The sequence below is a fragment of the Camelus bactrianus genome, chromosome 4 (assembly GCF_048773025.1).
Source record: "Camelus bactrianus isolate YW-2024 breed Bactrian camel chromosome 4, ASM4877302v1, whole genome shotgun sequence".
In the NCBI taxonomy this organism is placed as follows: Eukaryota; Metazoa; Chordata; class Mammalia; order Artiodactyla; family Camelidae; genus Camelus; species Camelus bactrianus.
Window position 1 is genome coordinate 71,654,245 of NC_133542.1, and position 26,628 is coordinate 71,680,872.

Sequence of the window (26,628 nt, forward strand, 5' to 3'; positions counted from 1 at the left end):
GTGCAGAAGGGGTCGGTGACTCTCATTGGCCAAAGAAACCTTGGCCCTGCGTGAGGCCACGCCTCCGATGGCCCGGAGGTTGGTTGAGCGGGCGCCGGGGAAGGAGACGCTGCCCTTCCGCAGCGATGGGATCTTGGGTGAGTGGCGGCGTCTCGGGCTGAGCCAGCTGGGCAGGCGGGCGGCGCGGCGGGGTCCGGAACAGAGACTTGCAGCGAGCGGGAGCCGACGACTGGGTTGGGGCGCAGGTGTCCCTGTTCAGCTGGACTAGAAGGGCCCAGGTTGGAATGAGAAGGTACTCCAGCCGTGGGCTGCGCGAGAGGTGGAACGGTAGGTACCCAGTCAGGGAAGAGATGCCCGGACGTGTAACATTGCCGAGATCGGAGCAGGAGCAGGTACCAGACCCAGACTGGGAAAGTACCGAGATGGAGGAGCGAGCGCGCCGGCCGTGCGCAGCGCCAGTGGGCATCTGGACGACTCTCAAGGATATTGCGGGGGTCGGGGCAAGAGAGGAGAGGTCCTGACCAGGGGCTGCTCAAAGAGTTGTCCGGAACGGAAAGAGCGGATTCTGAAGAAGGGGACCCTGCTGAGATCCAGTGTGGGAGTGCTCAGTGCCGGTCTGGGTCGGACTGATGAGGTGTCCTGCCAGGGTAGAAGGAACGGAGACTGGACAGAGAGTGGCTCAAGGGACATTACTGGGGTCAAGGCGGAATGAAGGGTGCTCAGGCTAGAGTCATTCAAGGCAGGGGAGGAGGTGCCCGAGATGGAAAGCGTGGGCATCCAAGCTGAGGGATTGTAAGTGCTGTGGTGGGGGTGGAAATGAGGTTCCCGCCCAAGGTTACAGGGCAGGAGAGATGACTTCCCCAGGTGGGGAAGGCTTTGAGAGTGTCCACGTGGTGGGGAACATTGCCATGGGAGAAGAGGTGGAGGCCTGTCTCATTCGGCCCTCGGTAGTGCCAGGGGGCTGAACAGGGAACGGTTTGGGCTAGATCTGGATCCATCCCTGGAGTGAAGCAGTCTTGGGGGCGGATGTTGTTACTTGGCACCTACCACTCTTCCTCAGTGGGGGCAGCAGAGGCTGCTCTTGACTTTCCTGCAGGCAAATGCCAGGCCACAGACCTGTCTCACTCCTGAGCATGTGTTCAGGCTCATCTTTGCAACTCCAGGTGGGCTTCTCACCTGGGGATCCAGAAGTCCTGCAACTGTGCCATGGAGGGAGAGGTGGCTGTTGTAGCAGGCAGCACAGGGGAAACAGCACAGCCTTGGGGTCTGCCAGAGCTGAGGTCGTATCCCAGCTTGGCCATTTAGTCAGTGACTTCCGTCAGGTTGATTACCTCTCCAAGCCACAGTTTTCCTGTCGTTGAGGTAAACAGTGCTTGTTGTGAGTGAGGGTTCTGTGAACAACTAGACTCAAAAGCCTCCTCGCAGAGACTGTTCCAAGCCTAGCCTGTTAAAACAAGTGCTTGGGAAATAGTAGCTGCTGGTCCTCTGAAGTTCTCGTCTCCCTTTGTTCTGAGGTTTGGGCCAAGTTTGCAAGGAGTGTGTGTGTTACAGAGGTGGCTTATGATATTAACTCGGGCACTGACCACTGGAGGTCACATAACTCAATTTGCAGTCTCCTGGCAAGAAGCCCTTAACCCTTGATAACATGAGTTTCCTCAGCCCTAGAGCCTTTCCCTGCCTGTCCCCCATCCCTGCCCCGGCCCCCCCACCCCCTCACCACTGCCACACACACAGCCCAGCACTAGAGCTAGACTGATAGGATCCTTCATCCTTCCTATTAACTGGGGATAAGCTGTTTCTTGTGCTGGTCTAGTGACTTTGGCCGCCGTCCCAGGTGGATAGGGTCTGTCTGGCCTGCACATTCCTTCCATTTGAGTTCCCAGGAGACCTTGAAGGCATCCTTGGGCTTGATGATGACGGTTGGGGAGCATTCTGCAGGATCTTGGAGACTGGGTTATGTGTGCTCAAGCCACTTATTTACTGGCCTTGGAATAGGGCCATGGGGTACCCTGGCGTTCTCCCCAGGAGGAAGTTGCCCTTGTCGTCTGCGGTTCTGCTGGGGCTCCCACTGCCTGCTCCATAGCAAATATGGCAAAAAGACTATACTGAGCACAGAGTCTGAAGCCTGACAGATCTTGGTCCAAGTCCTGACTCCACCTTGTGCCAGCTGTGTGACTTTGGACTCCTGACTTAGCCTCTCTGAGCCTCAGTTTCCTCATTGGAAACTGGCATTGGTGGGGAGTGGAGGAGATAGGTCGAATCTACTTCACAGAATTGTAATAATTCAGTGAAATAGCGTTCGTAGGGGACTCAACACAAAATACATGAAATACACATGATGTGTAGTAGCTGTTATTATTTGAGGAAATACGCTGTTGTTTTCATAATACTGTCCTCAGGAAGTGCAACATTCTTGGCTTTGTGGGAGGTCAAAAAGATATGATGATTCTCAGGTGGGGTCCTACCATTTAGAGGCCTAAGATTTTTGTTTAGCATGTTTAATAAGTTTGAAGACCTGTGGCATAAAGACCCAAGTGTGAGAGCAACTTATCCAACTCCCAGGCTCTGGGTCTGCTCTTGGGCCAGCGTGCCAGGGACACTGCCTTCTGCTGCCAGAGCTCAGGGTGGGCAGAGGGTCTGTGGGGCATTTGGCTGTCTTCCTGCTGGCAGGTGCAGAAGGCTGTGGCCTCATTCCAAGCCTGGCATTCCAGACGTAGGATGCTCCCGCCTCATCCCCCAGGGCACTCTGCATTTCTGTGTGCTCCCATGGGCACGTCCTTGTGGCTGACTTGGTCATTCTGTCTCTCAGCTCCTTGGAGGGACCTTCTGTTATGTGTGTCCCTGTCCTTTTGGGGCGTGGAAGGTGCCCAGGACCCAGCCAGCAACCAGTTGAAGACGTTCTCTTTGGAAGTTCTCAGCCCCACGGCCTCTCGCTGGGGGTGCTGGTCCTGTCATGGCGTTTCGGAGGACTGAGGGCATGTCCATGATCCAGGCGCTGGCCATGACCGTGGCTGAGATCCCTGTGTTCCTATATACAACATTTGGACAGGTAAAGATGGTGTGGGTTGTGGTCCTGCCCTAAACCCCCCTGGTCCTTGAAACACTGAGCCACTCATCCCAGGGTCCCTTAGAATCCAGGAAAGCTGGACCCTTCTGATTGCTGTCCCAGGCATCTGGTGTCTCCTCTTTGAGCAGAGTAAGAAGGACTGGGTTAGGAGTCTGAGGTCCCAAGCCCAGTCTTCACCCTAGGACTATGTGAACTCTTGATCTCATTTTTCTCAGTCTATAAAAGGGGTTAGTAAATGCCCTCCCTGCCAACCTTAAATGTTTGTGGCTGACCATGCCTCTTGACGCTTCCTGAAGCTCTGCTCTGTGGGATGCAGCCTCACCCGAGGGGCTCCCAGTCCAGCAGGCAGAGTGAGGGCAGAGCAGGGACATGTACAGATGGACCGTCGGGTGGAGTGAATATCATTGTCTTTGAGTTGTTGAGAAATGGGGTCAGCAGACCTGGGTTCAGTTTCTGCCTCTCTGTCATCTTGAGCATGTGTTCTAACCTGTATGAGCCATGGATTCCTCACCTGGAAGATGATGGGCATTCAGTTCAGACAGGTAACACAGGTGAAATCCTGGTGCAGGACCTGGCATAGGCGCCCAGTCACTGCTGCCGGTAGAGTCCTGGCTGATGGTGTTGGGGATACCTGCCAGACTCCAGACGTGATCTCCTCGGCTGTGTCATTTTGCCATCCTCAGTTCCCCTCTTTACATCTCTGTGGTCCAGAGGTTTCAGAGGGGCTGGTCACGTCCCCCCACCTCAACCATTCCTGGTCAGGAACTATCCCCTGAGAGCCTGAAGCGTTCTCTGCCTCTCAGGTGCTCCCCAAGGCAGCTCTCCCAGGGAAAGGTAATGGCTGCCTCCCTCTTTTCCTGCAGTCTGCATTCTCCCAGCTGCGGTTGACGCCAGGCCTGCGGAAGGTCCTCTTTGCCACAGCCCTGGGGACTGTGGCCTTGGCCCTGGCCGCCCACCAGCTGAAGAGGCGTCGGCGGAAGAAGAAGCAGGTTGGCCCCGAGATGGGAGGAGAGCATCTGGGCACAGTGCCCCTCCCCATCCTCATGGCCAGGAAGGTTCCGTCGGTGAAGAAAGGTAGGGATGAGGTGGTGGGGACAGGCCTGACCTGGAGTCGAGTCTCAGCTGGGCCCCTATTAGCTGGGATCTCAGGCTAGTGAAACTCTGTTGCCAAGCCAAGTCCCCCTCACCTGTAAAGCAGGTTATTGTAAAGAGTTGGTGGGTGATGCGGCCAGATGCACGTGTCCCGCCGGAAGCAGTGGTTCTCATTATCTGAGGACTCTGAGGGAGAATTAGGTACAGAGGGGACTGGTGGGGCGCAGCTCTTCCATCCAGCAAAGGGAGCCCCTGGCTCAGGAGCAGGAAGGGCCACGTGGTCCCTGAGCCATCTGGTACTCTCCCCACCTGCCTCTTTTTTTACATTACAGTTTACTTTGCATACAGTACAATTCCCCCATTTTAGCACACAATTCCATGAGTTTTGACAAACACATATAGTCAGTCATACAATCACTACTGCAGTTGAGAACTATTGCTCTTAATCTCTCCAGTGCCCTTTGTAGTCAGCCCCTCTCCCTAGCCCCTGGCAGCCAGTGATCTGTTTTGTGTCCTCTGCTGTGGCTTTAAAAGCCTCTTAGAGTCCCGCTAATCTGGTAACCCCGCAGCCCAGCGTTTGCCACATCCAGATTGCTTTCCCACAGGCTCTTATCTTGGGAGAAACCTGTTTAAAGAAGCAAAATCTCCCCGTGTGACAGTGAATTTTAACTGTGAATTACCATTGCAAAAGGGAAATTTTGTCTTTTCAGTCCAGAAACGTTTGCAGACTAGTCTAGAGCAAGACCCTGAGACATGCTGACACGGCTGGGTTTCCATTCTGAGTTGGCCATCCTGCACCCCCTACCCCTGGAAACCTAGAGTTGTTTCTGTACCAACCTCTTGCTTGCCTGCCCTGTACCACAACCATCTCTGGTTTCACCTTATTTTGCCTTCCCAACTTTTCTCACTCAAAAAAAAAGTCCGTGTATTTTTAAAAATTTGCTGCCTCAAATCCTTTTTGGAAGGAGGAGAATTCCAGATCAGTCAGTCAATCAACAACACAGGGAAGGCTGAGTAAGAAGGAGGTGGAAATAGCTGGGCCTTATTCCCAGGCTTATCCCGGCAGATCCAGGCCCCTCCGGGTCAGTACTCTGCTGCTAGGTGTGCGCGCTGGGCGTGCTCTGCTGTCATCCTGACTTAGAAGTCAGGACAGGCTTCCAGATGAGGAGGAGGGGAGAGGGGTCCGGAGGGGAGAAACAGCCCATGCAGAGGCTGGGTGCGAAGCCCGTGTGACCCCTACCCTCCTATTCCTCACAGGCTACTCCAGCCGGAGGGTACAGAGCCCCAGTAGCAAGAGCAATGACACTCTGAGCGGCATCTCCTCCATCGGGCCCAGCAAGCACTCAGGCTCTTCCCACAGCTTGGCCTCGGTGAGGATATCAGGGTGCCTGTCCCGCTTTGGGGCTCCAGCCTCTGCCTTCAGGGGGCTTATGGGCTGGTAGGAAGATGGGAGAAGGGATTCCATTCACTCATTCATTCATTCACTCATCCATCCATCCCTGTAGGCTCTCAGAGATTGTCACCGATCACTATGTGCTGGGTATTGGTGAGAAGGAGGTGGATAGGTGCAGAGGAGAAATTTATGGTCTCTTGGGAAAGATACGTATCCATGAAAGTTCGTTCATTCACTCATTCATTCATTTATCAGACTGAGCAAGCACCTGCTCTGTGCCAGGAGCTACTAGGTGCTTTGGCTAGAGACAAATAAGACAAAGAAGTATATTTTCTCTCGGGAAATGCCTTTGGCTCATTCAATCATCCAGTTATTTATAAATTCATCCAGCAAGCACTGAGCCGCAGCTCTGAGCTGGGCACTGCCCTGGGATCTAGGCGTGAGCATGAGATGGCTATCATCCTGGAGGAGCCCACAGCCTGGAGACAGGCGTTGGCCTCAGTGCCTCCTCCGGCTTTGGCCATTTCTGTGACCCTCCCTCAGGCGTTTGGAGTTGGTGGCACCAGGCTGTCGAGGGCTTGGCCTCTGCGGTGGGGGGCTAATTTCAGGGATGCTGTTGGAGAGGGCATATGGCATGTGGTCAGGCAGTGGGGAAGACTCGGGGTCCTGCCAAGGATCTGGGAAGTCCTCACCCCTTATTCTTCGGTGCTACTTGGTGCCCAGATGGTGGCGGTGAACTCATCCAGCCCCACAGCTGCATGCTCGGGACCATGGGACACCAGAGGGATGGAGGAGTCTGTGACCAACAACGATGGCAACGCTGAGAGCCTCTACATGCAAGGTGCAGGCCAGGAGGCCGGCCTCGGGCTCCCCCGGGGCAGGATGGAGGGTGGCCTCCTCCCGGGAGCCCAGACTGGATTCTCTGGGTGCTGCTTGCCACCCCACACTCTTACCCCAAACCCTGGTTCAGTAGTTTCCAGCTGTTTGTGGACAGGGGACAGTCTCCAGGAATAACTCTGGTCTGAATGAAGGCCTGCAAACTGGCCAGCCCTGAAAAAGGGGTCAGGACCCGGTCCACACGGTCCTGCCCGTTCCCATCCCTTGGGGCCCTCTTCCCCCTCACTCTTCTGAGCCCCGTCTTGAGGGACATCGAGTGGGGCCCGGATGCCCTCTCTCTGCGAGGGGGCCTGACTCTCCCTTCTCTCCCCACCTGTCCCCAGGCATGGAGCTGTTTGAGGAGGCTCTGCAGAAGTGGGAGCAGGCACTGAGCGTGGGGCAGAGGGGGGACAGCGGCAGCACCCCCACACCGGGGGACAGCCTCCGGAACCCCGAGACTGCTTCAGAGGCACTGTCTGAGGTAGGCGGACCTCCCTGGGTCTTTCCTCCTCCCAGCTCCATGGGGAAGGTGGGGGTGTGGCAGAGGGGCGGCCAAATTTGGGAGGCGGCTAGCAGCCTTGCCTCCTGCCAGCCCGTAAGTTCCCCTTGGATGGGCGTTTTCCCCTTAACCAGAATGTTGATCCAACAAAGTAAGAAAATTCATGTAACGTGCTTAGCACAAGCCTGGTACTTTCTCAGGAAACCACGATGATTACAACGTGATCCTGACTATGTGAGGATGATACGCACTTTTTTTTTTATGGAGGTACTGGGGATTGAACCCAGGACCTCGTGTATTCTAAGCATTCACTCTACCACTGAGCTATGCCCTTGCCCCCTGAAAATATGCATTCTTGAAGAGCTGGAGGGAAACAGCCTGTGTTCATAGTTGAGTGGATCACGTGGTCTTTATACATTTTTTGGCTCTGTCCGAGTTTTCTATAATGAATATTTATTATTTCAGTATCAGGAGAGAGAAATAAGGTACAAAAGCTAAAATAAAACATTTTTTGTTAAAAACATGCCTAATATATGTCATAGGATGAAGGTTCACTGAAGCATTGTTTTGTAATAATTAAAAAACACGAAAAACTGGAAACTCTAAATGCCTATCAGTAGGAGTCTGGAGTACTACGCAGCCCTTATTAAAAGGCTGACAGAAAGCTGTGGGCTGATAGGTTGCTTTCTCTACTATATATTATTAAATGAAAATAAGGAAGAATCAGGATTTGTATAGTGTGACCCATGTATACATTTTTTATTGAGATATAGCTGATGTACAATATTATGTAAGTTACAAATATATAACAGTGATTCACGACCTGTGTGTACGTTTTAAAAAGACAGTCGTCCATCCCTATGTATGCTGATTAGTAACTGCTGATGTGGACATGCACTTTTATTTCCCTCTGGACAGATACACAGAAAATCGTTAATAGTGATCTTTGAGGAGAGGATCTGCAGGGAAAGGTGCAAAGAATTTTCTTGTACTTTTCTGTGCCTTTCTTTACTGTTTGACTTCTCACTTTGGGCACAAGCTCTGGACAGTGTGTGTATAGGTGGTAGGTATTATGGGCTGTTTCTGTTTTAGTCTCTATACTTTTCTGTATTTAAAAAACCAAACATGAGCTTTCGTCCGCCACGAGGAGCGAGGTCAAAGTGGAGGCCGTCTCTCTGGGGAGGCCAGGAATGGGGACAACTTCAGGTGTTGGAAAGGGAGGGAGTTGAACCCGGGGAATACGTTGCACAGGTGAGGGAGTTGCTGAAGGACCCCAGAGCTGGGGTGGTGGTGCTCAGAGCTCAGGAGTCGGGAGCTCACATCACAGAGGGGTCTGACTGGGGGCGGGGGTGGTGGGTTGGTGGGGGCAGGGATGTTGTGTGAGGCAGGAAGAGGAGGGGAGAGGTTCTCACCACCCCCCTGTCCTCTTTCCTCCACCTGCCTCTGTTGGCCGGCAGCCAGATGGCAGGGGAGCCTGGGAGACAATTTGCAGCACAGTGTGGGGACATGTCTGGTACAGCAGGTAGTAAGTTGGAGCTGTACTGCCCTCCACCCCAGCTGGGGCATTCTCTCTGAGGCCATCACGCAGGTATGACCAGTGTGGTTGGAAGTCATGGCGGCTGGGGAAGTGCTTGGGGCATACAAAGCTTTCAGCGCTGCGTCAGGGCCCCTCTGCTCGTGGGAAGACAGTGGGAGTGTTAGGGCAGGAGGAGGAAGGGAGGTGACTTTGTTTCCAAAATTGTATTTATTGCTCCTACTCTATCTTAAAGTTATAAACCTTTCCTTGTTTTTCTTTCTGTGAAAGCAACAAAATGTTCCTTAATAGAGTAGTGAGAAACTACAGAAATAGAAAAAAGGGGAAAAAAAAGAGCCCAGGCTCTGATCAGACAGCTCATGGTGGTGTGATGTGGGCAGAGGCTTTTCAGCCTCCCTGTGCACTGGTGCCCCTCGGCAGGGCACCAGGACCAGGGTTCTGGTCCACACAGGTGCTCAATAAATGATCTTTGACATTGGTATTATTGATACCTATTACCCTTCATCCAGGCACAACTACTTGATAACCTTCCAGGCTTTTTACTATGCTATAAGGATTTTAAATAACTATTGAAATATAATTCACATACCATAAAATTCACCATATTAGATTGTATGGTTCAGTGGCTGTTAGTGTACAGATTTCTCCCACCATCTGAAAGTAGAGCCTTCCTGTGAAACTGTTCTTAAGCCAAAATGACATCAAGAGAAGTAATTAATTACCACAGGACACAGCTTCCTAATAGATGTGCAAAATTCATCAAGATAAAACGCAGATGCTTACAGACAGTTCAAAGTTACAGGGGCTGGATGCTGAGAGGCTGGTTGTAGTTCCCGGGAAAGGAGCTTGGCAGTGCATGTTATACAAATAGTTCAATGCAAAACATGCTGAGGGGGGAGGGTATAGCTCAGTGGTAAAGTGCATGCTTAGCATGCATGAGGTGCTGGGTTCGATCCCCAGTACTGTTAAATAAATAAATAAACAAAAATCTAATTGTCCTCCCTCCAAAATAAAAACAGGCAAATGTTGAATGCTATTTTCAATTTTTGCCTTTTTTATAAAAGTGAAAATATCCTCTTCAGATTTCTTCTTGGGTATATACCTAGGAGTGGAGTTGCTGGGTCCTATGGTAACTCTGTGTTTAAGGTTTTGAGGAATTGCCAAAAATTTTTCAAAGCAGCTGCACCATTTTATATTCTCACCAGCAGTGTACGAGAGTTCCAGTAACTCCATATCCTTGTCAACACTTGCTGTTATCTGACTTTTTGATTCTAGCCATCCTAGTGGGTATGATGTGGTGTCTCACTGTGCTTTTGAGTTGTTTTCCGCTGATGCTAATAACGTTGAGCTGCTTTTCATGTGCTTATTAGCTGTTTGTGTATCTTATTTGGAGAAATGTCTATTCAGGTCCTTTGCTTTATTTTATTTATTAAAAATATTTTATTTTATTTTGTCACTTTTTAAATTTTTGTGGGGGAGGTGATTAGGTTTACTTATTTATTTATTCAGAGGAGGTACTGGGGAGTGGACCCAGGACCCTGTGTATGCCAAGCGTGCATTCCACCACTTGAGCTATACCCTCGCCTCCTCCTTTGCTTTATATTCGAGATACAAGTCCCTTATCAGATAAATGATTTGTCTGTATTTTTTCCATTCTGTTGGTTATCTTTTCACTTTCTTGATGGTGTCCTTTGAAGCACAAAAGTTTTAAATTTTGATGAAATTCAGTATATCTTTTTTTTTTTTTTTGGTCATCTGCGTCATATCTAAGAAACCATTCTCAAACCCACAGTGACTTCACCGAGACAGAGCTGGCAGATCTCTGCTGAGCTGCAAGGCTCTGCTGGCCACAGCGAGCGGGGTCTGGCCCTGTCGGAGAATTGAGCAAGGTGACCAGCGGGTCTGGGGACCCACGGGGTCTGCCAGGCTCTAGCTGGGTGAGCTGGGCCTCTTAACCTCCTTGAGTTTTTCTCTGTGAAATGGGGTCACAGTAACCGCTGTCTTCAAGGAAGCCCTGAGGGTGAACAGTGAGGTGCTGGTCCAGGCCTAGTGCTCAGTGAGGGGAGCCGCTTCCATCATTACTGTCCCCCTCCGAGTGCTTCCGGCTCTTCCTCCCCAGTGGCCTCAGGCCCGAGTTGGCCCTTGTTTCCTCCCCAGGGTCTGGTTACGTGCAAGTACAGGATCTGGCAGCCCCCGTGGAAAACAGCGTCAGGCCTGCCCGTGCCTGGTCCCTTGGCCCGGCAGCCCCTGGGGTCAAAGGAGCAGCGCCCCCTTCTTCCCGCACCCCAACCTGGAGGCCGAGGGCCGCGAGGAGGTCACTGAGGCCACAGGCTGCGGTGCCACGGGTGCGATACCTTCCCAAGTGCACACAGGATAGCAACAGTGGGGTTTGAACCCAGCTCTTTCTGGCTCTGAACTGCCCTCTTGTTATAATAACCAACACTCACGGGCTGTCACCGTGGGTCAGTCTTGTGGGAAGTACTTTGTATACCTTGTCCATGTTTCTTCTAAAATCCTAGGAATTAGGTTCTTTTACCTCAGTTGACAGATAAGGAAACTGAGGCTCAGAATGGGGGAGTTACTTACTCAAGGTCACACAGTTCTGGAACTGGTGATGTCAAGATCTGAACCAGGTCTGCTTGGGTCTAGAGCAGCTCTGTTCAGTGGGAAGCCATGTGTCTCATTTAAGATTTTCTGGAGATCATGTTAAAAAGTAAAAGAGAATGGGTGAATTGACTTTTAATAATATATTTTATGTTATGAAATATTATCATTTCAACATGTAATCAAGAATGAAAAATCACTGGGGTACTTCACACTCTTGTATTCTTGGGGCTTTTTGGGGGGATCCTAAGTGTTTGAATGTATACCTATGGCCCATGTCAGTTGGGATTGGCCACAGTAATGACAGTGGCATTTCAAATACTCACTGGCCGCACGTGGCCAGCAGCTCCCGTGTTGGGCAGCTCAGGCTAGACCTGCGCTCCTGCTGCTGGGCCTCAGAGCCGTCTCCCCCTTCCCCAGGGGCTGGGACCCCATTGTGGTGAGGGAAGGGGCCAGCTGTTGGTATGGGGAGCTTCTAGGGTCTGGGTTGACCATCACTGTTTTACTCACAGCCGGAGTCACAGCGAAGGGAGTTTGCGGAGAAGCTGGAATCCCTCCTGCACCGGGCCTACCACCTGCAGGAGGAGTTTGGGTCCACCTTCCCATCCGACGGTGTGCTGCTGGACCTCGGTGAGCAGGCCTGGGGCGCGGGTGGCGGATGGGGGCTGCGGGGAAGTGGGCACGCTGCGAGAGAACTGGGCTGGGACTCCCTCAGTGCATCAGGTGAACCAGAATCCCCAGGCCCAGAACCTCGTCCGATCAGTACCTTATTGCACCGATGGGGAAACTGAGGCCCGACCCGCAGGTTCAAAGCTGGGATGAGGCCCCTGGCCCGGGGAACCTGGTCCCATCCCATCGAGGGATGCAGGCCTTGGGGCTTGTGTGTCAGCATCTCCCCTGACAGCTGTTCCAGGCCTTTGGTTTGCGCCCTCTCCTGTGGGCGCTGGGTGGGCAGAGGGGTGGCTCACACGGAGATTAGCCCAAAGAACACAAGGGCTATTGTCTGCCCCACTGAGGTCAAGGGTGTGACATCACTGAGAGGGAATGAAGTTATTCAGCCAGCGTGCTCGCTGTGTACCAGACCCTGTGCAGTGACTGTGACCCCCAGGGCCCTTCCCTGGGTGCTGTCAGCCCTGAGGGGGGACATCAGACTGCTGAGTGTTGTGCTCCCCGGCTCCACCAGTGGCAGCGAGGGCCCAGCGAGGGCCAGCCGAGGTGACACATCCTCCACGGTTTGTCCCTGTTGGAGCAGTCCTCCTTCCTCTGGCCTCCCCACATGGCAGAGAAGGCTGCTGGGGTGTTCAGGGCTGGAGCCTCTGCTTATTTGTTTGATGGACCTTTCCTAAACACCCTTGAAGGTCCAGACCCCCTCGCCCTTGAGCAGGCGGGGATGGCAGTGCTGAGTGGCCTTTTGGTATCAGTGGCTGAGTGTCAGAGAGGAGGAGACACTTGCCTAGGGCCTCACAGCACAGCCTGCCCTCAGAGCTCAGGGGCCTTAGGCCTCAGGGTCCAGGGGCCTTTGCGCCTATCAGCATCATCCACCCAGAACTGGGAGTCTAGGCATATGTTTACCACAAAGCTTGGTGATCTCAGGAATCTCAGCTCAGCCCCTCTTTTCTGACTCTGCCCAGAGCGGACCCTCATTCTGCCCCTGACTGAGGGCTCGCTGCGCCTGCGGGCAGACGATGAAGACAGCCTGACCTCAGAGGATTCCTTCTTCTCCGCCACCGAGGTGATGTGGGTGGGGAGGATGGGCGTGGGGGAATGGGGTAAAGGCGAGGGTCCCTGTGTATGTAGCTCCTGGAGGGTGCAAGCCCTGGGTCATGGGAAAGTGAACGCATTTCCTCTGATGGGAGCAGAATTTGGCAGTTGCCAAGTGCTGCTCCCTGGGGACTCTTCAAAGTTGCTGGGGACCCGGAAGCCTGAAAAACCAGGGGTCATAGGTCCTGTGAGTGAGGGCAGGGGTCCCCGTCCCCAACAGCTATAGCCCACACTGGCCTCTCCCTTCTCCAGACTGTGTGCCCATTGCTTGGCGTTAGTTTCCTGCCATGGCCATGTGTATTAGGCAGCTGTCCTTGTCTGGGATGGGAGGATGTGGGTCTGTGTCCAGTAGGTGGTCCTTTTGGGAAGGGCACCTGGAGATGGGGATGCTGAGGCCCAGAGTGGGACTCAAACCCAGGCCTCCAGCCCTCCAACCAGGGTTCCCTCGGACATCCCTTCTGAGAGGTTGGCCCCTAGGGTGTCCCCTGCTGGCGCCCTTGCCCTCCGGGATGCTGCTGACACGGTTTCACGCACCCCTCTTTCCCAACCCTGCACCTGCCCCCAGCTCTTTGAGTCCCTGCAGGTCGGAAATTACCCAATCCCACTCTCCAGGCCTGCTGCCGCCTATGAGGAGGCCCTGCAGCTGGTGAAGGAGGGCAAAGTGCCCTGCCGGACCCTCAGGTGAGCGTGGGGGAGGAGATAGGTTGGAGGGGCCTGTCCCCTTGGAGGAAGCTGGAGATGCCAGTGGTACTTGGTGAGGACTCAGCTGGGCCAGGCTGAGGATGGGGTGGGCTGGCCATGGCTTCTGCCCTAGCCCCGGAAAGCCTAGGATGACCCCAGTACAAGGCAGGCAGGTCTGGAGTTAGTGATCACAATAACTAGTTAGTATGACGAAATAAAATAATCGTTTGTACTTGTAAGTTCTCAGGGGGTCCAACCACAGAAGCCCAGTGGGCGCTGTTCCTAAGCCCTGTGCTCTGCACAGCCCTTCGAGACGCGGTCCAGAAGCCAGGCTTTGGGAACAGACAGATGTGGGCTCTCTCCAGGTCCTGCATGTGGCCCTGGACAAGTCTCCTGACTTCTCTTAGCCTCAGTTTTCCCCTCTGTGGTATATTTAGGGCTCTTACCCATTTCAAGTTCATTGTTCTGTATGACTCCCAGATTTAAGGATATGTGTTTAAAGTTCATGGACTGAAAGTGGTCGAGAGCCCCAGTTGAAGCCTTGGGGATTTGGATGAAGGGCCCAGATCAGGGTGCCTCCAGGCACCCCAGGAAGCCTTGCCCTGGGATTGGGAGCAGTTTGGCCATGTTGGTCCTTTGCCAGGGAGGATCCTTTGCTGGTTGGGGCCTAAAGGAGGCTGAGGTCAGCCTGATCCTCAGCGACTACACCTGCCAGTGGCTCAGAGAGTATCCTGTCAACCTCTTCCTTTGGTTTGGGGGAGACTGAGGCCTAGAGGAGGGCAAACCCCTGCCTGAGGTCACACTGCCACGTGGAGACAGGGCCACCCAGGGCTCCACCCTGACTCCAGGGGGTGTCGCTGGGCGGGGCCCAGGTTGGGTGACGCTCTGTGCTTCCCCGCAGGACAGAACTGCTGGGCTGCTACAGTGACCAGGACTTTCTGGCCAAGCTGCATTGTGTGCGGCAGGCTTTCGAGGTGGGTGTGGTCCAGGGGCACCTGGGGAGGATGGAGCCTGGGGTGGGAGCAGTCAGGCAGGCGCCTCTGCCCACATGGCTCACCTGCCCAGCCCCCTGCTCTGCCCTCTCCGTGGTTTTGGGGGACTGCTATCCAGCAGCTCACCCCCTCCCTGCCTTCCTCACTCCTTAGGGCCTTCTGGAAGACAAGAGTCACCAGCTCTTCTTTGGGGAGGTCGGCCGGCAGATGGTGACAGGCCTGATGACCAAGGCTGAGAAGGTAGCAGGGGGTGGGGGCTCTCTTCTCAAGTTTCCTTTCCCCTACCTTTAAAATTGTTTATTTTTCTAACGTTTATTTAGTTCTGTTAAAAAAGAAAAAAGAAAAAACCCAATCTAAAATCAAGCCACGGAGTTCTGACCTCATTCTGCAGGCCATGGGAAAGTGGGGAAAGAGTGGGTTTTTTTTTTTTTTTGCTGGGCTATTTTGAAATATACCGATCCGTATTGCCTTTTACCTCTGATTACAACGTAACACAGTTTTATAAAGTTGACTGAGTATGAGATGCAAACCATACAAGGTCTCCCTGAACACCCCCTGCCAGAGGGAACTGCTGCCCACGGTCTGATAATATATTCCTCCCACTTAGTTCCAAAGATTTTGATCTTTGAACACTGCAATTGAATTTCCAAAGCTTGGTTTGTGTTCTGTGGGCTGTTCTGCCACTTGGTTTTGTTGTAGAAGAGTGTATTTTGTCCATCTTTCCGTATCAGGAGATGCATTAGTTGTGTAGTGTTCTGTCGGGTGGGCTGGCTGTGGTTAACCTGATCCTTCTGTGGATGGGCTTTTGGGTTCCGTCTCATGTTTCCACTGCCCCAGAGACGACTATTACAATTTCTTTAGGTACAGATCTCTTTAGGTACCTGTGAGCTTTTCTAGGGGGCAAAGCCCGCATGTGGCAGCGCCATGTCTTGGGCACAGATGGGTGGCAGATCTTGCCAGTTTATGCTCTGGAATGCCTTCACAGCTTAAGTCCCTGCCAGCACCGTAAGGCTGTCTCTTTACGCCTTGGCCAGTACTGGGTGCTAGCACAGGCGGGCTTCGTTTTACTGTGCTTCACAGTTTTTAACAAATTGAGGGTTTATGGCATCCCTGTGTCCAGCAAGTCTATTTGGCACCATTTTTCCAATGGCATTGGCTCACTTTGTGTCTCTGTGTCACATTTTGGTAATTCTTGTACTATTTCAAACTTTTTCATTATTATTGTATTTGTTAATAGTGATCAGTGATCTTTGACGTTACTATTAGAGCTGTTTTGGGGTACCACAAACACCCATGTAAGACAGCGAACTTAATCAGTAAGTGTTGTGTGTATTTTGACTGCTCCACTGACTGCCATTCCCCTGTCTCTCTCCCTCTCCTTGGCCTCCCCATTCCCTGAGACACTACAGTATTGAAATTACATCAATTAGTAAGCCTACAATGGCCTCTAAGTGTTCAAGTAAAAGGAAGAGTCGCTTGTCTCTTACTTTAAATCAAAAGCTAGAAGCTCAATGAGGAAGGCATGTCGAAAGCTGAGACAAGGTAGACCTCTTGTGTCAAACAGCCAAGTTGTAAATACAGAGGAAGAGTTCTTGAACGACATTAAAAGTACTACTCCAGTGAACACAGAATGATAAAGAAAGCAAAACTGCCTTATTGCTGATAGGGAGGAGGTTTTAGTGGTCTGGGTAGCAGATCAAACCAGCCACAACATCCCCCCTAAATCAAAGCCGAATCCAGAGCCAGGCCCTGACTCTCTTCAGTTCTGTGACGGCTGAGAGAGGTGAGGAAGCAGCTGAAGAAAAGTCTGAAGCTGGCAGAGGGTGGTTCATGGGGTTTCAGGAAAGACGCAGTCGCCATAACATAAAAGTACAAGGTGAAACCGCAGGTGCTGGAGTAGAAACTGCAGCAAGTTAACCAGAAGATCTAGCTAAGAGGATTAATGAAGGTGGCTACACGAAACAATGGATTTTCTGTGTAGACGAAACAGCCTTCTATTGGAAGGAGACGCCATCTAGGACTTTCATAGCTGGAGGAAAGTCAATGCCTGGCTTCAGAGCTTCAAAGAACAGGCTGACTCTCTTGTTAGAGGCTGATGCAGCTGGTGACTTGAAGGTGAAGCCAGTGCTCCTTGACTGTTCCCAGAATCCTAGGGCCCTTCAGAATGATGCTAAATCTACTCTGCCTGTGCTCTGTAAATGGAACAACAAAGCCTGGAGGATAGACCATCTTTTTTATAACATGTTTACTGAATATTTTAAACCCAGGGTTGAGACCTACTACTCAGAAAAAAGATTCCTCTCAAAATATTACTGCAGGGGGTATAGGGTAGCTCAGTGGTAGAACACATGTTTAGCATGCACGAAGTCCTGGGTTTAATCCCCAGGACCTTCATTACAAAAAAAAAAAAAAAAAAAAGATACAAAAAAAAAAAAAAGAAAAAACCAAAATATTACTGCTCATTGACAACGCACCTGGTCACGCAGGAACTCTGATGGAGATGGACAGTGAGATTCATGTTGTTCCCATGCCTGCTAATACGGCATCCATTCTGTAGCTCTTGGATCAAGGAGTCATTTTGACTTTCAAGTCTTATTTAAGAAATAAGTCTTATAAGATTCTGACTGCCATACATAGTGATTCCTGCGATGGTTCTGGGCAAGGTGAACTGAAAACCTTCTGGGAAGGATTCACCATTCTAGACGCCATCAAGAACATTGGTGATTCATGGGAAGAGGTCAAAATATCAACATTAACAGGAGTTTGGAAGAAGTTGACTCCAACCCTCCTGGGTGACTTTGAGGGGTTCAAGACTTCAGTGGAGGAAGTAACTGCAGGTGTGGTGGAAACAGCAAGAGAACTGGCATTAGACGTGGACCTTGAAGATGTGACTGAGTGGCTGCCATCTCATGATAAGACTTGAATAGATGAAGAGTTGCTTTTTTTAATTTTATTTTTTGAGGGGGGTAGGTAGTTAGATTTAATTATTTATTTATTTTTAGAGGAGGTACTGGGGGTTGAACCCAGGACCTTGCATATGCTAAGCATGCGCTTTACCAGTTGAGCTATACCCTCCCCTGGGGGGAGTTGCTTCTTATAGATGGGCCAAGAAAGTGTTTTCTTGAGATGGAAGCTACTCCTGATGAAGATGCTGTGACGATTGTGGAAGTGACAACAAAGGATTTAGAATATTACATAAACTTTGTTGATAGAGCGAGGTTTAAGAAGATGAACTCCAATCTGGAAAGGAGTTCAGCGGGTAAAATGCTGTCAAACAGCATTGTGTGCTACAGAGAAATCATTCATGAAAGGAAGAGTCAGTCGATGTAGCCAACTTCACTGGTGTCATATTTCAAGAAATTGCCACAGCCACCCCAGCAGCAGGCATCGCCATCGAGGCAAGACCCTCCTATCAGCAAAAAGATTGACACACCAGTGGCTCAGAGGATGGGTAGTATTTTTTAGCAATAAAGCATTTTTAAATTAAGGCATATACATTGTCTTTTTAGACACAATGCTATTGTACACTTATTTGGCTACAGTATAGTTTAAACATAACGTTCATTTGCACCGGGAAACCAAAAAATTCATCTGACTTCGCTTCATTGCGATATTGGCTTTGTTGTGGTTGGTGGTCTGGACTGGACTCACAGTATCTCCGAGGTATGCCTGTAATCTTTTTAATCTTCACTTTATCCATTGGTTTATGTTTCTTTGATTATTTATCAGGTTGCATAAATATTCATGTTTCTTGGCCACTTGTGTTTCTTTTCTTTGGTGGGTTTGAGCAAAGCTCTTGAACACGCCTCTCCCTCCGAGTCCTGTCTCCTCGGTAATGGTTCTAAAACGCACCTCTGACACGCCTGCCCCCAGCTGCTTAAACTCTCCTGCGCGCCCCCTGCCCTTGGTGTGAAGCCCAATCTCCGCCTTGTGGCCTGTGCTGGCTCAAGGCTCCTAGAGAACACCGGACTCTCTCCCTGACCTGGTCTCTGCGTTGCTGGCCCCTCCAGGCCTGGAACACTGTCCCTCAATTCTTTTGTTGTTGTTGTTAACTACTTTATTGTGAAATACATATACAAGACTATAAAAACGTATCTATAGTATTTAATGAAGGAAAGGATGAACCCTGGTGTACCCAGCACCCAGATTAGGAGGTGGGACACACAGCAGTATCTGAAAGCCCCCATCCCCCTCTGCCTCCTTGGTCACCTGCCTTCTGAGTCCCAGCTCTTTCCCCAGGAGGGCCTCCCCTAACTTGTCCCCTGGGGCCTGTGAGCCCCGCCCCACATGGTCCCCTCACTCTGCATCCTCCTCGTTACTCACGAGGGCCAGGACCACAGCTTTCCCGGCTCAGGTGTGTGCCCAGGGCAGCTGCTCCATCAACACGAGTACAGCTGGCCCTCCGTATGCATGGGTTCCACATGTGCGGGTCTACGTCAGTGGATTCAACCAACTTGGATTAAAAATGTTAAAAAAAAAAAAACCAAGAAAATACCAACAAGCAAAACTTGAATTTATCATGCACCAGCAACCATTTACATAGCATCCACATTATGTCAGGTGTTGTAAGTAATCTCGGGTGATTTAAGGTGTAGGGGAGGTTAGATGCAGATGCTACACGCTTCTATATAAGGGACTTGAGTATCTGGATTTTGGTATCCTGCTATTTGAACCGCTCTTTCATGGATTCTGAGGGACAACTAATTATTCTCCCAGAAGCTGCCATTTACCAAGCAGCGAGCCTGGCGCTTCACTCACGTTTTGTTACCTCTGGTAGCTCCTGACCACGGACTCTGTCCACTTGGAAACCAAGCCTGAGGCGGGGCAGAGCCAGGATTTGATCCGGTCAGCCCAACCCCAGCCATGCCTGGAACCTGTTTTCTGTGGCCTCCCCAGGAGGGTGAAAGGATGGACAAGAGAAAGAAAGGACAAACAGGTGGTAGGCACTTTGTGGGTGGCCGCTCGCTGCAGCTGCTCCCTGAGGACCAGAGGAATGGCTTTCCTCTCTCCATCCTCTGCCCCAGTGCAGGACTTGGCTTCACTTTTGTTAAGAAATTAAGAAGAGGCTTGGCTGAGTGTTTAGCAGCTCCTAAGTGCTCGAGCCCGCGCCCAGCCCCTGTCTGGAGCGGTAACTGACGCAGCCCTGTCGGGTCTTCCCGGGCCGCGGAGCTGGGGCCGCCCCTGTCTCAGAAGGTGCTGGCCCCTGCACTGCACCCAGGCTCCGGACTTGTGGGATCAGGCCGCCTCCTTGCTGTGCCCAGGGCCAGACGTGAACCCTCCAAGCCTCAGTCCCCTTCGTGTGTCAATGGGCATGTCCTGGGGACGTATGAGATAATGTCACACGTGTTCAGCCATCATTAAAAGTGTCCTTGAGGGCCAGCTCTTACCTTCACTGTCATGGACTTCTACGTATGAGGAAACTGAGGCTCAGGGAGGTTAAAGGACAGCCCAGCATCATCCTAGCAAATTCTCTTTAAAGCTTAATAAAAATAGCTTTTTAAAAAGATTATAAAAATGATTCATGCTTGTTATAGAAAAAACGAAGATGACACAAAAAAGCAAAAAGATAAATTGTCCCCAGCCCCACCCCGTTCATATTTTGGTGAACATCCATCCAGTGGCCCCTTGCCTGTGGTTCTTTATAAATGGCATCAACCTGCCCGTGCTGCTCTGTTCAGCTCCACCCGGCCTGGCTCTTTGGGCACATCACCAATCTCCTGAAGCCTCAGGATTCATATCTGTAAAGTGGGCACAATACTGAACCATTCCTCATAGGACTGTATGAATTAAATGAGTTGATCCCTGTCGTGTACTAGCTTTCCACATTCAGAAATTACACCTGCGTCTGCAAATTGTGTCATAAGCCCCAGCTCAGCCTCCTGGTCCCAGAGAGTGAGGAATTCCTCCTGTGTGCTGTTCATCTTTGTACCTGGTGGCAGCAGTCCTATACACTATTTATTGCCTGATTGTGTTACATGAACGAGTTCATTGACTCCCCCAGAACAGCCCTCATGTGGGGCTATAGCTTCTCCCATTTCACCAGTGAGGCTGATGTGCGTGGAGATTTGAATCTTTGGCGGCTGGCTCGACCTCATGCATCTTTCCAAAGTGAGCTCCTGCTGGAGCAGGTGCATGTCTTCTGGAAGGCAGTTGGTGCTCAGTAATGGGCTGGAGTAAGATGTTCTGGGCACCTGGTGTTGCATCTCTCCCGGGCATGCCCTGGGCTCTGCAGAGGTGCATAGAGGTGGGCAGAGGACACTTCCTGCCTCATTCTCTCCATGGCTACTGGTCAGGGATTGGCTCTGGCCCGGACTTTGTGTGTCTTCCATCCATAGACAGCCTGCCTCTGTGGATCTAGTTGGACTGGGTCTTGGGGCCTCTCTCACAGCCAAAACAGACTCTGCTTCTCCCCACAGAGCCCCAAAGGCTTCCTGGAGAGCTACGAGGAGATGTTGAGCTACGCTCTGCGGCCGGAGACCTGGGCCACCACGCGGCTGGAGCTGGAGGGCCGAGGGGTGAGTCCTTTGTGCTGAGTCCCCCGTGTCCTAGGGTCCCTCACACCTGGGCAGGGAGGAGGTGCCTGTGCTAGCCCTGCCTTGATTCTGGGGCTCTGAGACGGCTCCATCCCTGCTATAAGCCCCTGTTCCTGCCCTGCCCCAGGCCCAGGCTGTGAGGGAGGCGGCTCCGGCTGCACCCCATTGCAGAACGGAGGTGTGTCTATCCAGCCATGTGTTCCCACCCAGGCCCCACATCCACCCTCTCTGGCCTCAGTCTTCCCAGCTGGACAGTGGCCCTGCAGCTTGGCAGCCGGGCCTCAGAGTGCTGCCGCCCCCACAGGTTGTGTGCATGAGTTTCTTTGACATCGTGCTGGACTTCATCCTCATGGACGCCTTCGAGGACCTGGAGAACCCCCCATCTTCGGTGCTCGCTGTCCTGAGGAACCGCTGGCTGTCGGACAGCTTCAAGGAGACGGTGGGTGGCCACCCCCCCAAGCACACATGCTAACAGGACCACATGCGTCTGCCTGGACCCTACTTCATTCCCTGGCTTTGGGCACCAAGGCTGGGCTCCCACCTATTAGAGAGCGGTCACCCCAATGGGCATGGTGCCACCACTGTGATCCAGGGCGCCTGCCTGCTCTGGAGAAGCTTCACAGGGGATCCCCTTGCTCTCTGCACTGGCCGAGCACCAGCGTGCTGTGTATTTCCCTTCTGCACAGTGCTTTCACTGAGGTAATTCTACTCATTCTGTGCTGTCATTCATTCTATTCAATTTGGATGCTTTAAATCAAGTTAAAATATGGGGGGAAAGAAAGAGGAACAGCAGGAGAGCATTGAGCACAGGGCCCCGCAGGGCAGTCATGCTGTGTGGCATAGGTGTGGCTTGGAAGGGGCAGGGCTTGTGGTTTACAGGCGGTAACCATGGATACCCACTGTCACTGAAGTGAAGCGGGGATGCTGGGTCATGGCCATTTTACAGAGGAGGGATCTGAGGCCCAGAGAAGTTCAGTGGAAAGTCCAGGGGCCCCCGCTGTAAGGGCTGGAGTCAAGATCAGATCTAGGTGTGTCTGACTCCTAACAGGGCAGGGAAGCAGCAGAGTCCAGGTGGCTGAACCCAGCTTCCTGCTTGAGCTGGGTGTGACCTGGGGGTAAGAGCTTGGTCCCAGACCAGAGGATGGGTCATGTTAGTCTGACAACCTGGGGTGTCCCATTTTTGATTTAGGCCCTGGCCACAGCTTGCTGGTCGGTCCTGAAAGCCAAAAGGAGGCTGCTGATGGTGAGTGAGCTGACTGGGTGCCTGGGGAGTGCTGTGCAGGGACCCTGAGTGTGGTGCCTGGCTCAGCTGACCCTCCAGTTGGTGTGTGCTGGACCCTGGTCTGGGGGCCCCTCCTTTGGGTTGGCATTGGAGGCCTGGGATAGGGTGGGGTGGGCAGAGGAAAAAGGCTGGTGCAGCGAGGTCTTGCTGAGCCCCCAGGCCCTGCTGCACCTTTTGGTCTCCATCCAGCACCGGCCACTTGTCTGCCATTACCTTTCCCTGGACCGAGAGGGCCACATAGATCTGCTTCATCTTTCCACCCTGGCCCAGCACAGAGCAGGCCATTGGGAAATGTCACAAGAGCAGTGGTGCTTGGCTTGGTAGAGGCGTGTGGGTAGGGGCAGGATGCCCTCGCGAGCAGGCAGAGCTTCCCTCCTGCCCACTGGGCTGTGGTTATCTGCACTCCCAGGCAGTGACTGGCTGTGCTATCTGGGCTGCAATCCACTGTTCCCCTCTGCCAGCCAGGCTCTGCTGCCCAGCTGATAACACTGCCACTGCCACATGCTCTGGGCACTTCCTGTGCTGGGCCCACCCCTCTTGCAGCCCTCACCACAGCCCTGAGGTTGCCCCTGTTCTGCAGAGGTGAAAAGCAGGGCTTCGAAAGCTCCAGTCGCTGGCTCGGCATCACCCAGCAAGGATATGAATGATCTGAGCTCGGAAGCAGAGCTCTTCATATGACCCCAGGGCCTGGGTCCTCACCCTGCCCCGGTCCCAGCCCTCAGCCTTGCCGCCCTTCACAGGTGCCTGATGGCTTCATCTCCCATTTCTACTCCGTATCGGAGCACGTTAGCCCTGTCCTAGCCTTCGGCTTCCTTGGTCCCAAGCCTCAGCTCTCTGAAGTCTGTGCTTTCTTTAAGGTAAACAGGGAGCATTGGGTCTGCTGCTGCCGGCCTGGGCCCTGCCCCAGCTCCTGGGATAGGAACCCTGGGAGGTGCCAGGAGTGGAGGAAGGGCCTGGGCCTGTGTCCAGGTGCTGCCTGTTCCCCTGGGAGCCTGGCCCACGTGGGTCCAGAGGACGCACCCGGAGGGCAGGAGCCGAGGACAGAAGGGACTGGGTTGGGGCTCTCAAGGCCAAGGAAGAGGCCTTGGATGGTCTGGAGGACCAGAGGCCCGACGCCAGCCCCGTCCCCCAGCACCAGATTGTGCAGTACCTGAGGGATATGTTCGACCTGGACAATGTGCGCTACACTTCGGTGCCAGCCCTGGCAGACGACATCCTCCAGCTGTCCCGGCGCCGCAGTGAGATCCTGCTCGGCTACCTGGGGGTGCCAGTGGCCAGCAGCATTGGCCTGAACGGTGTGCTGCCCCGAGAGAACGGGCCCCCGGAGGAGCTGCAGTAGTGGCAGGTGTGGGCTCTGGGAGGGCCGCTGGGCCTCGTTCACGTGGGTGATGGCAGAGAGAAGGCTGCCCCCTCCCCTCCTTTGGGTTGGCATTGGAGGCCTGGGTGTCTGTGGCCACCAGCAGTGGCAGAGTCCAGGCCATGGTGGCCAAGGGCACCAGCCCTGACCTTGCCCCATTCTCCCAACCTCCATCAGCTGGGAATCCCCAAGTCCCGGGGGGCAAACTTCCTTGGAGAGGGATGGCACCCCTGGGGGCCCACATGACTGCCCTCAGCTCTTCCTGGGGGAAGAAGAGGCTGGACCAGTGGCCTGTGGAGCCTGAGGGAGAGGACGGTGTTGTGAGGAGAACTGGGACAAGCAGAGATGGGCTTCCCTGGGTGTGGGTCCCCAAGCTCAGGGCTGCTGATGAGTGAGACTGGGAGGGTGGAGGTGAAAGAGGGTGGCAGGGCTCTCTGGTGAGGGTATGTGGGCTGGACCGTCTCAGAATCCAGGCATCTGGCTGGTCAGTCCTGATGGCCCACCACCACCCTAGACAGTTTCCACCTCCAAATGGAGGGTGGGGACCACCTTGGTGGGTGGCACCTGGACGGGTCTGCTCTCCTGCCATGTCTGGGTGGGTTACAGGCCCTTGACAAACTCAAGGACTAAACCAGGATGCTGCCATTCCCTCACCCTGCCAAAGACTCTCATTTCTCTTCCCACCTCTGCCACCACCACCAATGGAGGAGGTGGGGCTGGTCCTCTCACCCCTGCCCCCTCCCTCATTGAGCCCGGAACTCCCTGGCTGGTGCTAGGCACTGAGCTGGAGGCTCTGAGGTCATCTCAGGCCTGTCACCTGTGCTGCCGTTGGTGGCGGCCCCAGGAGTGAGGGGCCCCCGGGGCCACATTGGGGGAGGTCAGAGGATGTAGGCCTCTGGACCAGCATTTGGACGAAAAACATACCCGGCACTTTGCCTTCAACTCGACGCACAAACGCTCTCAAGCCGTGGAGTGGCGGGGAGCCCGCCTCCCCGCTGGTCCTGCAGAGGAAGGCTGGGTGGCCTTTGCCCCCACATCGCAGGGTTTCTGTCAGCCCTGCAGACCCAATTCTACAGTGTTTTCACCTGGGGTGGGATGTTTTATTTATTGCCTTAACACTTTATTTTGAGGTCTGTCCCTTTCCAGGTTGGGAAGCCCAGGAGAAAAACTGACTCCTGGTTGTCCACACTCTGGAGTTGGGCCTGGTTCCTCAGACCGGGATCCCTCTGCCGTGAATGGCAAAGGGGTCCCAGGGGTGGGGTGATCTCATCCACCTGGGGCAGGAGGGAGGAGGGTGGGAGATGGGTCATGCTGGGCATGGCCCATCATCTCTGAGCCCACCCCCGTCCCCTGCTTGGTCGCTCCTGCCCTCCAGCCTGTAGGACCCGTGTGCACTAACCATAGTTCTGGCTCCACACCCGCCTCTCCTGGGTGGGAGGACCGGGGTGGCCCTCCTTCACCCTGACATTCCGTTCGTTTGCACTTCCCCTTCGCTGTGAATGTAATCCTGGGCCTGGGCCCCAGCTGCTCTGATTTGCTCCTGAATCACACAGAAGCGGCATCTTCATTTTGTCTTTGTTTACACGTCTACGCACTTGCCTCTGGCACTTGATTTGTTGAGCTTCCAACTTTTGTATGGTAGAGCGTGTGTGCATCGACTCTGGGTCAAATAAATGATTTCCTTCTATGTTGCTGTGCACATGTGGAGACCTGCTCTTTGGGGGTACTATTTGGGGGAGGTGCCAGGAGGGCAAAAGGTGGAGGGCAGCCCGGTAGGGGCTGTAAGCCCACTTGGGGTTACATGGCAGTCTGGCAGGGCCATGTGTCCCTAGGCAGGGAGGGCCCTGGTGAAGGTGAGGAGAGCGCCTGTGCAATGCTGAAGGGACAGATGTGGATGGGCAGCCTGGGCGTGGATCCAGCTTGGGCAGCTTCTTGGTGAGGTCGCTTTTCTCTGGGCCTCAGTGTCCACATCTCTAAGATAAAGGCATTGACCCGGCAGGAGGTACAGACTCAGTCTCTGGGTCACTGTGAATGCCTGAGCTGGTGAGAGCCAGGGTGAGGGGCTGGACCAGGAATGGAGCAGATCTGAGCCTGCCAGCTCTTCAGAAGTTTTCACAGGCAGCAGGACATCACAGTTTATTTGAAAGGAACAGTAGTCCCCTGTTATGGGCTGGGGGTATGTTCCGAGACCCCCAGTGGATGCCTGAAACAGGAGACAGTACTGAACCCTATATATATACTATGTTTTTTCCTATACATACATACCAATGATAAAGTTTAATTTAGGTAAGTTAGGTAGAGTAAGAGATGAACAGCAACAATAATAAAATGGAACAATTATAACTATACTGTAATAGAAGTTATGTGAATATGGTCTGTCTCAAAATATCGTACAAATTTAATGTCTTTTCCATCTTAACCAATCACTTATTACCCACTGTGGCTGAAACTTTTGCAGCTTGAGGTAGGACAGCAAAACTAGCCCGGATTTCTTTTTCTTTCATAATTTCTTGGATAAAAGTTTCATCTTTACTGTAGATCTTAGCAACCTCAGTATATGGTGTTTTCCCTTTTCTTATTAAATCAAGAACTTTCACCTTTTCACTTAAAGGAAGCATTTAACTGCTTCTCTTTGGCATATCCAAATTGCCAGCATCACTACTCTTTTTTATATTTTATTTTTATTTATTTTTTGGTGGGAGAGGTAATCAGATATTTGTTTATTAGTAGCATCACAACACTCGTGCTTGAGGGCCATTATTTAGTTAGATGAGGGTTACTCAAACACAAGCACTGTGATACTGTGATAGTCATTCTGATAACCCAGGTGGCTATAAAGTGACTAAAGGGCAGGCAGCGTATCCAGCATGAATACACTGGATAAAGGGATGATTCACATTCCAGGTGGGGACAGAGCGGGATGGCTTGAGATGGCACGAGATTTCATCACGCTGCTC

At 52.6% G+C, this 26,628-nt stretch overlaps 1 protein-coding gene across 4 annotated transcripts; it reads left to right on the forward strand.

Annotated features, from left to right (window-relative positions):
- MIGA2 (mitoguardin 2) lies at nucleotides 1-25,358 on the forward strand. 4 transcript variants are annotated; one of them, XM_010951236.3, is made up of 16 exons: nucleotides 1-137; nucleotides 2,810-3,049; nucleotides 3,931-4,141; nucleotides 5,417-5,529; nucleotides 6,276-6,393; nucleotides 6,773-6,909; nucleotides 11,578-11,695; nucleotides 12,697-12,797; nucleotides 13,392-13,507; nucleotides 14,409-14,481; nucleotides 14,653-14,739; nucleotides 20,916-21,014; nucleotides 21,337-21,471; nucleotides 22,222-22,275; nucleotides 23,055-23,171; nucleotides 23,447-25,358. In XM_010951236.3, the coding sequence occupies exons 2-16, from the start codon at nucleotides 2,954-2,956 to the stop codon at nucleotides 23,651-23,653; spliced, it is 1,782 nt and encodes a 593-aa protein (XP_010949538.3). In that variant the 5' UTR covers nucleotides 1-137; nucleotides 2,810-2,953; the 3' UTR covers nucleotides 23,654-25,358. The 4 variants fall into 4 exon arrangements, with proteins under 4 accessions (XP_010949538.3, XP_045369847.2, XP_045369846.2 ...); XM_045513891.2 differs by lacking the exon at nucleotides 1-137 and adding an exon at nucleotides 155-327; XM_045513890.2 differs by lacking the exons at nucleotides 1-137; nucleotides 23,055-23,171 and having other exon boundaries at nucleotides 2,939-3,049.
- Nucleotides 25,359-26,628: the final 1,270 nt, after the last annotated feature.

Excerpts from the sequence above, each read along its gene's own strand:
- MIGA2 (XM_010951236.3), top strand. The coding sequence starts at position 2,954 with ATGGCGTTTCGGAGGACTGAGGGCATGTCCATGATCCAGGCGCTGGCC. Across the intron at positions 6,910-11,577 it reads CTTCAGAGGCACTGTCTGAG|CCGGAGTCACAGCGAAGGGA; the intron begins GTAGGCGGACCT and ends TTTTACTCACAG. Across the intron at positions 14,482-14,652 it reads GTGTGCGGCAGGCTTTCGAG|GGCCTTCTGGAAGACAAGAG; the intron begins GTGGGTGTGGTC and ends CTCACTCCTTAG.